Source organism: Triticum dicoccoides, chromosome 3B (genome assembly GCF_002162155.2).
Source record: "Triticum dicoccoides isolate Atlit2015 ecotype Zavitan chromosome 3B, WEW_v2.0, whole genome shotgun sequence".
Classification (NCBI taxonomy): domain Eukaryota; kingdom Viridiplantae; phylum Streptophyta; class Magnoliopsida; order Poales; family Poaceae; genus Triticum; species Triticum dicoccoides.
This window is the reverse complement of record NC_041385.1, coordinates 685,289,370-685,300,677: the sequence shown is the minus strand read 5'-3', so window position 1 is coordinate 685,300,677 and position 11,308 is coordinate 685,289,370. Positions and strand designations below refer to the sequence as shown.

The 11,308-nt window shown below is 50.8% G+C and overlaps 2 protein-coding genes across 3 annotated transcripts in view; both read right to left on the bottom strand.

Annotated features, from left to right (window-relative positions):
* The window catches only part of LOC119277845 (OVARIAN TUMOR DOMAIN-containing deubiquitinating enzyme 4-like), a 2,578-nt gene extending 2,094 nt beyond the window's left edge, over positions 1–484 (bottom strand). Inside the window, exon 1 of one of the 2 annotated variants that reach the window (XM_037559172.1) lies at positions 97–484. In XM_037559172.1, coding sequence (XP_037415069.1) covers positions 97–133 — 37 coding nt within the window. In that variant the 5' untranslated portion in view covers positions 134–484. The remainder of the gene's footprint in view (positions 1–96) is intronic. The other variant, XM_037559174.1, reaches the window with a different exon arrangement.
* Positions 485–971: 487 nt separating this feature from the next.
* Positions 972–5,461, bottom strand: LOC119277844 (U-box domain-containing protein 45-like). The gene is made up of 6 exons (XM_037559171.1): positions 5,301–5,461; positions 4,368–4,445; positions 3,873–4,058; positions 3,617–3,724; positions 2,250–3,457; positions 972–2,139 (listed from the first exon to the last, which is right to left on the bottom strand). The coding sequence occupies exons 2-6, from the start codon at positions 4,416–4,418 to the stop codon at positions 1,290–1,292; spliced, it is 2,403 nt and encodes an 800-aa protein (XP_037415068.1). The 5' UTR covers positions 4,419–4,445; positions 5,301–5,461; the 3' UTR covers positions 972–1,289.
* Between the last annotated feature and the right edge of the window lie 5,847 nt (positions 5,462–11,308).

Here is an 11,308-nt window from a genome sequence, read left to right as displayed (position 1 = left end):
CTCTCTTCCTGTCATGATGATCATCGAAACAATTCCCCTTTCATCTACCAAGACAAGGAAGACGCAGCAAGCAAGAGAGAGAAGCAGGGGACATACTGATTGATCGCAGCGGTGGGAGCTCCCGGTCCGACATCCGCCCTGCCGGCAGCGACGAAGACGACGATCGGTCGGCCCTCTTCGTACCCTTCCACTTCCAGGGCACGAAGGGGAGGCAGGTGGAAGGAATAATAAGCAAAGCCGAGGCCGAGAGCGAGAGGGAGGGAGGCAGGAATGTTACTACAGAAAGTGGCGGGTTGAGGGGGGGATGGGCGTGGAATCGGATTCACTTTTCAGCAGGCCGGCTTTCTCCTCCTCGTCCCGCCGGGGCTGGCCGGGTGGAGGCTAGGCCTCGCCGCCGCCGCGTCCCATCGAGCCCACCGACGGCCGACGCCCCCTCCCTCCGCCCCGGCCCCCGCGGCTGCTTTCCCGCCACAAATAACCGGGGGCCTCCTATAATCTAATTAAATCCTCTTTAGAGCGAGCGGCGCTTTTTGGCGTTCCCCTCCTTGAGAACCGCTCGACCAAGTGAAATGAGACTCCTGCCGAACTCGAAACGAAAGCACAATCATCTCGTGCGACGAACGGGACAGCACGTGAATGAAAATGAACCTGACCATTCGTGCTGTCAGACGCAAGCCGTGGTAGCCAGTCCTTTTTTTCCCTCTCATGCATCCTTTCATGTCGGCCCTGGCCCCTGGCCATGTCAGTGTGTCATTATCTCGGCGAGGCCTCTGGATCCTTTCACGCATCAACAGCCGATAATCAATGACAGGACAAAAGGAACCCAACTCACCTGGATGAGCAACCAGCAGGATTATCGTGAACAAATAAATAAAGCTCCTTGATGAGGAGTTGAGCCTCCCTGAAGAACGAAATTTGCTTCACAGGACCATGGAGCCCACATGTCAGTGAGCATGCAGAGGGTCGTCGTATTATCGACAAAAGAGAACAAACGGTTGCTTCACTGAAAGAGAGGAGCATCTCGTAACAAGGCAGGCTATATATACATTGTACAGTGCCATGAGAAGGCGGCAAAGAGGGGGAAAATGCCCTACATCACCCCACCGAGCAGGGGGGGACGAAGCACTAGTCTCTTTCAACTTTTACTTAACCCAAACCCAAAGGAAGCAGCAGCCACGGCGCCAGAGCGGAAGCAGACCCAAGGAAAAGAGAAACAAGAAAGAGGAGATGTACAGATCCTACTGATGATGATGATGAACCAGGCCCCAAAACCCTGCCTGCCTGCTAGGCTAGCACTGGTAGAGGGAGAAGCCCCGGTTCTTCCACAGCGAGCTCAGCGTCCGCCCCAGCTTCCTCGACTTGGACTTGCACAGCGGCTTCGACTCCCGGTGGCACACCATCACCCCGCCGCCGTTCCCGTTCCCGTTCCCGGCCTCCGACGACGGGGCCTGCTGCTGCTGCTGCTGAGACGCGGGCGGTTGCCCACCGTCACGCTGCCGCTGCTCCCGGAACAGCTTCAGCAGCTTCTGGGCCTTCTCCCGCCCCCGCCCTGTGCCGGTCGCCGAGATGGAGACCAGCGACGGCACCACGCCCTCCTGCAGCACTGGCGCGATGCACTTGTCGTCCGCCGTGCACATCGCCAGGAGGCACGACACCGCCTGCTCCTGCTCCGTCGGCTCCCCCGTGTCCAGCAGCATCGCCAGCGTGCTCACCAGCCCCGGGGTGGACATCATCTCCTTCCTGCCGGCCTGGGTCGCCGCCAGGCTGATGGCCACCGCCAGGGCCTTCTCCGTCCACCCGATGCCCTCGGACACCGAGGAGTCCGTCAGGAGCGTGTGGAGCGCATCCACGATGCCGGCCGACAGGAGCGACGGGATGCTGGCCTGGTGGGTGGAGAGGTTGTACAGCGTGTAGAGAGCATCATGCTTGCAGGAGCTGGCTTTCGGGTCGCAGGCGTCGTGGTTGTACAGACGGTCCACTAGGAATGACACGGCCTGGGTGGAAGCAATCACGCTCTTCGCGTCGGTGAGGCAGGAAAGGTTAAGGTAGAGCGCTGTGGCTGCAGCAGCTAGGCGCGGATTCGAGGTCATCTGCTCAAGTAGTTCGACTATTCCAGCAGACAACAGAAGTCCCTTGTTTCTGAAACAAACAAGAATGGTTTTTGGTAAGTAAAAAATGGAAATTCAAAAGTTCAAGGTCAACTAGCTGCAAATGACAAGCACCATTTAACTGAAAAATACATGTCATACCTATTATTATTGACTGCAAGGTTGAAAAGAGCCATGGCACCAACTTCTTGTGCCTTCTCATTTCCTTCTTCCACAGAATACCTTAAGAACTGAACTAGAGCCTCAGCGAACCCATTTGAGCCCATCTGGATCCTTGCTTCCTCATCGTCTTTCAGCAGATATCTTATCTGCTCAACCAATCTGCACCGGCTCAGTATGTTGTTTCTTTCATTAAGCACCAGCAGCAAGTTCCGATACCCCTCATTCATATCAAACTCAAAACAAGAGCTATCATCCAATGTGCCTGACTCGCTGTTTGCAGGTTCTTCTTTTCTCTCGTTCTCCAGGGGAACCACCTTGACACCCTTGATGTTGCTAGTGTCAAAACTATCAACAGACACACAGCCCGTTGCCTGGGAGTCCGATAAAGCAAGCCTCCAATTTACATCAAAGGATCCCGGTGGACCATCTGGAACTGGAAAATCATTCTGCTCACACCAGCTGGAAATCATGGCCTTAACACAGTAGTTTGGAGTCAAAGACAAGTGGGCCAGTTGTTGCTGAGTCTTGGGACATGTGCTGTGACCATCATTAAACCATTTCTCAATGCAAACACGCTCATAAGTCTGACCAGACGAAACAATAACTGGGTCATACATCAGCTGCAAGGAAATGGGACATCTGAGTTCCTCAGGAGGGATCGACATGTTTTCGGACCTTGGACCACTAGGCCTACAATTGAATGATCCAAGCCTCGAATTGAAAGACCCAAACCTCGAATTAAATGATTGAATGCTCGAAAGCTGTCTACTGAATGCTCGGCTATTTCCGCAGGGGCCATACATGTCATCCATGCCTAATACTGTAGGTGAACATGGGGCTGATCCTTGAGAATCAGTATCATCGCCTGCTTCACTTCTGAAAAATTTAGAGTATTTCCTCATGAGATTGTATAGGTAGGACACAACAAACTCCTTCCGCTTATCATCTCCAGAACGAGCCTTTTCAATTAGCTTCTTGAGGGCTCTTCGCTCAGTCAATGCTGCCCTGGAAGAAGTAATTCCCAGCTTCAGAGCAGCCATATGAAAGACCTCAAGCTCCCCACTATCGCTGGAACTGTTCATTTTATTGTTTCTCTGGAGCAAATTGATCACCTCATCACCAGCTTCCTTCTCTGATTGATCCAATGTAAATACAACCTCCTCCAACTCACCAATGATCTCTACAATCTGTTGCGCACAGACAGTGTCAGAATGTCAGGACATACCATGCAAATTTACTAAATGGTTTAACCATAAACAACTGGTGCATAATGTGGGATTGGTAGTCCAAGGAAACCAAACAGAAGCACAATTTAGTTGTGCTAATTAGAATTTTACACAACATACCTTATGGCCAATATCTTCGGTTACTATGCTTTCGACACGCCGTAGACTTTCCTGAAGTTGGCTTCTTGATTTCTCAAACTTCAAATGCACAGTTTCTGCGGTGATGGCCTGAAAGTGAATATTATCAGTGCAATAGTTTGGCATTTTATTTATCCTAAAGACACAAATATTGAAAAGCAATGCTGCAAATGCCCCATGGCAGGTTTGCAACTAATTATATCAAGAGTGCTCTGCAGGGAGGGGTACAACATCTTACCAAGTACAACCGGCTGCAATCTGCACAATGTTGAAGAAGACCTTTGGATTTATCCAGAGCTACATGCAGTGAACAAAGTGCCTGTATGCCAGACTTGCTTCTGGGCCTTGATGCTTCGATGAACGGGAAAATCGCTAGAAGTTTAGAAACCGCAGGATGAAATGCTCTGCACATTCCAGCGTGTAACTGCAAAAACCACAATTTCTTCAGATTAGGCACCCATACACAAATCCCCCCAAAAAGGAGAAGCTACAAGGTTCCAGTAATTTGTAACTGCTTTATACAGTACAAAGCTGTTAAATACCCACCCTGTAGAAGTAAAATGGAATTAAGAGTGCTGCTATACTAAGATGTAAGTTTAGAAAGCAAACCCAAATAGATCTCATTAATCAACAAAAACAGTACTCTTAACTACAAATAATTGCAGACCACTTATAGCTTGAACAACAGATATTATCATTGGAAATCAAGATAAAACCACAGTTAAGATGATACCTTGGCATCAATAGCCAGAAGAGGACCCTCCTCGACCTCCATTGCGTCCATGCTTGACTATCTCCTAAGCTCCACCATCTGATTGCAAGATTCAGAAGGGAAAAAAAAGTCAGATCGGCAGATCACATCACTCTCAGTTGCAAGCATTTCAGACCGGTGAAAACAACAGGCCTGGACTTGGGAGCATAGGACAAAGCAACGCTCCCGGAACCAGTACGAAAAAAGGGGATAGGAATGGTAAAAAATCTACCGGCTGCAAGCCTACAACACAGTGTTCTCCAGGAGGCACCTTTCGGAAAACCACCAGCTGAGCACGACCTTTCCATGCTAAATTTGAGACGCGCGGAGCTTCCTGGAGCCCATGATTTTGACCAAGCTCGCCTCTTTTCCCAGCAAATCCAAGGGGCCACGGGCGCTGCCGGTCAGCCAGAGCCGCGCATTTCGCTCACCGCGTCACCCCAAGAAAACCCAAAAGAAATTAAGATGAGGTCGGCAGCCTGTTCAAGTTTCTCTCGGCCTGACAAGCAGTGTGGGATTTAAAGCAGTTTCCTCCGGAGTGGGCAAGGCCGGCCACAGGATAAGGAGCGCTCTGAAACATCGTTTTCAGCTCCGCAAATCTGCCATTCGGGCTCCGTTTCTCAAATGAAATGCCAGAAATCCATCGGAAGGAGACTTTTCCTCGCGTGAACCTGGCATGGTGAAGCCGCACGAACACGGCAGGCTCCCTCCCCGGAGATCCCCAATGGCGGAGCTCGCTCAGGAAAAGAGGAGCAGGGAAACACACACAGGCAGCTCAGACCACCCCCAAGGTCACATCCCGCCCCGGCGAAGCTCACTCTAAGCCCTAATCTCTCGGACCGGGCAGCGGGCAAAGGAAAAAAAGGCGAGCAGCGATCCATGGCGGCGAAGAGACGAGCCGAAATAAAGACGCACCGTCTCGAGCGAAGAGGGCGGGAGGGAATGCCTCGCGAGGGCCGCTGCGGCGGACGGGTCTCTCCCCGTGGGTGTCTCCGACGGTCGCCGGCGGCGGCTGCGGCGGACGGCGTGGCGAGGGAAGAGGCGAGAGGAGGAGGAGGGGGGAAGGGGAGGAGAGGAATAATGCAGAGCGGGGGGGCGTTGGAGTGTGGATTTTATTCAGATGTCAGGGGCAGGGGGGCAGCGAAAGAAAAAAAAAAGAGGAGAATGGGATATGCCACATGCCCACATCTTCTCTTCTCTGGGGCTTTCATTTAATTTATAGCTAATTAAATGCTTTATTTTTTGAGGGGTAATTAAATGGTTTATTAGTGGAAATAATACGGTTGAAGCTTTCCTGTTTATTCATTTCGCATATTTATTATGCTCTTAATGGAGCCTGGATAAGATATTTATAATCATCAGTATAAATATAAGCTTGATTGTTAGTTTTGCCCGATATGAGAGATGTGGACGTCTGGTGGTTGGTTAGTGTGCGTGTGTTGGCTCACAAGTGTGCCTTGTAAAAAATTTAAAATAAATTTCGTGCTGAAACTTTGGGGGTTGGGTGCCCCCCCTTTTCTGTGTGTGTGTGTGTGTGTGTGTGTTCTTTCCTTAGATTATGGGAGTTTTGGATATGCCTTTGTCTTGTTTATCTCGAAGGCAAAATCATGGAGTGCAAGCAACCATATTTTTATTGTTGAGATGATTTGCAACAGCAAACCGTACTGGGATAACCATAACTAATACTAGTGTGTATTTGTAGAATTTCATGTGAATATAGTTATCAATAATTGCACCAGAAAGTACATGCCTTTCTTTCTATTTATATTGACATATGAGATTCCCATAAAAAGATTGATGAGGGGTTTATTTCGGCTCTTGGTTTCCTCTTGATTAGGGTCCGTGTAGCTAAGATATCTTTATGAAGACATGTCAAATACATGTAGTAGGAAGCGATCCCAATCGAAACGAGATGACTTGGATGGCATGTCGTCCCGTCGAGTTTTTTTCTCCTGCCATTTCCCTTGTCATGCATGACACCGATATTCAAACAACCAGCTTGGTCAAAACTGCTGTCATGTTTCCATCTCCTTTTTTTTACCTCAATAAAGAAGAAGAAAAATAAACACATATTCGTTTATGCTCCCTCAGTAAACGAATATAAAAGCGTTTATATCACTAAAATAGTAATCCAAATGCTCTTATATTAGTTTACGGAGGGAGTATCAGTAATGTGGTTTGCATGCAAGTAGAAGGCAGTTTCTGCTGTGATGGCTCGGCGCAAGTTGTAGGGCAAGCAACACGCATGATTGTGTCACGCCCCAAAGCACAAGCCCAACTTGCCTTGTGCCCAAAAGTTGCCACCCTCCATGGCATGGCATTGGCACCTATCTTCTCTCTAAACAATGTGTCCATCCAGTGGTGATGGAGCAGCACAGCAGCAAGACTACTAATTTCGACCCCAGAATTAACAAGTGAAACCAAGATCGACACAGAGATCTAGTATAGTAGCTAGTGCCAGCATAGTGCCCACCTCTCCAAGTTGGGGCCTTTTTGTATGGGGATCTTTGATTCCCATCAGATGCCGAGCCCCAGACAGGGGGAAATAAAGAAACCGATCTTGACCTGCCGATTAGATTAATATCATGCACTAACCAGGCAATTAATCCAAGGAAACATTAATCTGGTTGATTAAATGTGTGTCTGAGTGGCCCCTCCACTGGCCGGTGATTCCATGCGCTCCGCTTTGGGAATTTTTTAAATCCGTCCGAGTTAGATCAGCCCTTGCTTTCGAGCTGATCCTGGATCGATGCGCGCAGGCGCAGATCGAATCATCGCGTCGACCCGACCTGATTTGAATCCGTATTTAACTTGTCGTTAGAAAAAGGGCGCCGGTATGTGGTAGCCAGGAGCTTGTGTATGTTTTTCTTTTTCCTGGATTATTATGAGATGGGATTTGGCTTTTGGCGACAGGCGCTTGGAGGCAGGGACGAGCGTGTCGAGGAATTATTAGGGAACTTTTTATTTGGTTATGAAAGCAGAGAATGTGGAGAAAGGCTTAGAGCAACTCTAGCAGACCCCGCATCCCGCCTCGGCCCGCAAAATAACCGTCAAATTGCGGGTCGGGGATGAAAAATCCGCACGATCATACCCCGCATCTCGTCTCGGTCCGTAGAATTTTTTGCGGGACGCGGTAAATTTTCTCCCCCAACCTCTATCTTCACGGGTTGGGAGACCGACACGAGCTGAGCACCTATCCGGCGCGAGATTTGGCGGGAGGGACATTTTCGCACGCCCTTTCCCGCTTCCCGCACCCTCCGCCACCATTGCCCCCCCCTCCGCAAACTCCGGTTCCTCCTCCCCGGCCGTTCCTCGCCGCCATGAACGACCCCATGCTGTCCCCCGTCACCGTCGAGGTCGCGCATGCTCCCTCTCCTCGGGGCGGATCTCGTCGCCGGCCATGTTGCCCCCGCCGCCGTCGCCCAAGCACGCGCTGCGCCAGCCCGCAAGCGGCTGGGCAACGTGGTCGTGCAGGGCGGGAATCCGGTTGCCCCCGCCGCGACGACCTGCGCTCCGGGCGCCAACGCCGCAGTGCGATCCCGGACGGCGGCGGAGAATGCCGGCAAGACCGCGGGCGTTAAGCGGAGGAAGGTTCCGGCTAAAAGGAAGCCACCTTCTTCAACCTCTCACCCCCCCTCGCGCGCAAGGAGGTGCTCCGCGATGCCATTCAACGGTGCCGCTCCCCCCGCGAGCGAGGTGTTCGACGAAATGGCCGCAAGGTATGCCTCTTCGGTCTTGGTGATTCCCTTTCATTTTTCGCCATTAGTCTCGATAGCTCGTTATAGTTATCGTTGGCTATAGCGGTGGTTCGAACAATGGAACAACCGAGTTTGTGAACTTGTTGGACACGAACGCGGTTGACATTGATCAAGCCCTTTCGAACTATAATGAAACGGACGACGACGTGGATGATCATCGTTGTGCAGACGAATTGGAGGAGATCGAAGCGGAAGCGTTTGAGGAATCGCAAGCAAAGAGTGGGAAAAAGCCAAAGATCGAATAACTACACAATCTTGGAAGATCAAGCTTTGATCCAAGCATGGAGTGCGGTGTCTCTTGATCCATGCACAGGTGTTTCTCAAACCGCCAAGAGATATTGGCAAAGGATCGAAGATCAATACTTCCGCATTATGAAAAAGTATCCCAATAAGACTCCACGCACATTTCGGTCGCTTCAAGGGCGTTGGGAGAATATCAAGCCTATGTGAAGATCGACCCCCAAGATGATGCCGGACATGGGCGCAAACCTTTTGCATGCCCTCTTTTGCGTAATGAACTTTGCTTTTATTTGCGCACAAACTGTTTATGTCGTTTGAATTTGAATTTCTTGTCAAACCCTATGTCAAATGCGAGATTTGCAGTTTTTTTGTTTGCGGGTCTTCGCGGTGGTGCCCGAGCAGAACCCGTAGAAGCCGACCCGTAAAAACGCATATTCCACGAATATTTTTTTTACGGATCCGTTTGGGGATCTGCAACTGAGCCAGCCCGTGCCGGCCCGCAAAAGTGATTTTGCGCAAACTGTAAACGAGTTTTACGGGGCGGTGAGATGCGGGGTCTGCTAGAGTTGCTCTTACTTGCTTGCTGCTGGGTGCGATGGTCGTGGTTCCATGGACTGCACTACACTGACGGAAAGAAAAAGAAAAGAGGGGAGGATAATTGACCACTCATTCTGCAATTTGCATGATGTAAATTGCCCACCCAGCGCATTGTTATATGTGAGCTAGCCGGTCTGTCTCATCTCATGACCCAGCTGGTGTTCATTCCTACGCTTTCATCTTTACTTTACCTTTTCTTTTCTTTTTTACTTTTCAAAGTGCTGGATGTTTCTGCGCCAACAGCAATCTTGATGCGAGCAATACATACCGTCCATTAATAGTGCTCTTCGTTTTTTGATTTGTAAAACGCTGTCCATTAGTTAGTCACGGTTATTTTTCTTACTTTCTTTTTTGATTGACAAAATACTCCTAGCTGTTGTCAGAAACCCTGGGTCTTTGTGTGTGTGCCAGCGTTGCATTGGCCGGCGCATAGATCAGGGGTCGATGCGATCCGCTGGCAGCGCCACGTATTCTATCCTGAGGATTGTACTAGGCCTACGTCACGGGTGTCAGTCGGCCCAGCTGCTCGCCTCGGGGCTCGGGCTGATCGGAGCCATGAAGGATTAATGAATGAATGAACGCGCTCGTACGTACGAGATGCGTACTCCAGCAGAGAGATGTCGCGATTGAATGAATGGAAGCAAGCGGAGCGGCAGTGGGAGTGGCGCCAGCCAGCCACGAGCGGAGCGTGACTGGGACTGCCAGATGCTCGGATGCCAGCTGGCCACGGCCAGCCAGGCGCCCCCTCCATCGATGCATCTGCGGCAGTGGCGCACGCGGCGGCCAGCGAGTTAAACCGGGCGACGCCCTGCCGCCCCACGCCAAGTGTCGGCGCCCCTCCATCTCATTTCCCGCGCACCCAGCTGCTACTACTGGCGCCACTAGCGCAGGGTCAACGCGAGACCGGTCCAGCCCGTGGTGGATGCAAGGAAGCAACACAACACAACAGTAGCTCCAGTAGCCCACCCAGGTAGACCGGGCACTCGTCTCTCGTTGTCCCGTCCGACGCGTTGCTGTCCGTGCCTGCGACACGGCCACCGTGTCCGTCTCGCCGACAACGCTCGCCGCCGCCCTCCTCGCACGCTTCCGGCGTGCGCTCTCCTCCCTCCCAATGCCAGCCAGCCATGCGTCTGCTCGCTCCGTTGGCCTGCCACGCCACCGGCGAATAGGCTCTGCTTGGCGTACTGTACTAGCTGCGTCCGGTCCAGGGGCCATGAATGATTTCGGGATCCTGGGGATCCGCGGCCGGGTGGCGGGACGCACACGTGGCGCGCGCCGTGCGAGCCGAGTTGATGGCCCTCGCTGACCCCCGCGGCCGCCCGGCCGGCCGTGGACACGCTGGCGGGCGGGCGCCCTGCGGCGCGTCGTGAGCTGGCTGCGGCCATCAATGGGACAGCTCAGCCGGGCCGTACACGCCGCGGCCATCACGGAGTCCCCGCGCGGTGGCCACCCCCTCCCCCTCGTCCTCTCCTTTGGGGCATACGTGGCGCTGTAGCGTGTGCGCTGTCGCCACTGCTCGGGGCCGCCCGGCGGCACGTTTTTCTTTGGACCAGCAATAGAATAGCATGAGCACAAGGGCAAAAACAGCGAAAACTGTAGTTTTTGTTTGCATGCAGGAACATGGGAGTATTAATTTGGGTGGCATTTTTGGCAAAATCTGCTGAAAAATGGAAAATACGCCTTTGAAACATGGTGGTTATTACACCTGATAACTGGTTTTATTTTTAAAAATTTCAGAACAAGTCAAAAGGTTCCAAAACTTTTTCCCAACAAACTTGAGGTGTCGTTTCTATAATACAAAAATATTATGTTATGAAATATTCTCTAACGAAAATGGCAACTTTCCCAGGAATATAACATGGATAGTACCTCATATATAGCGACAAATTTGTTTTTTTATGTCCACAACAACATGAAAGTCATTTCTTCATGAAAGATTTTATACGAGTGCAACAATAAATCTACTTTGTTTCCAAAAAGTTTCAGGTCTTTTTTTTTACTTTCTTACAAATTACTAGCCAAACGTCCCTGTCCGCTAAAAATGTACTCCTTTAGTTCATATGACATGAACAATATAGAAATAGAAAAATCATAAAAAATGAGATGGCATACATCTCAATTCCTATAGCAAAGAGATGTCATTTGATAGGATAGGAATTTTTTCCACTTGGTCAGGGCAAATGTTTTCTTTCTTCGAAAAGTGAAGGATAGGAACTAAGTCCATCTTCAACGCTGACCTGAAAAGTGAGGGCGAGCGAAGCAAGGCCTTGACCAGGAACGAGCCGCAACCGATGTAGACGAGTAAGAAAACTGATGGTTCGGGTAGGG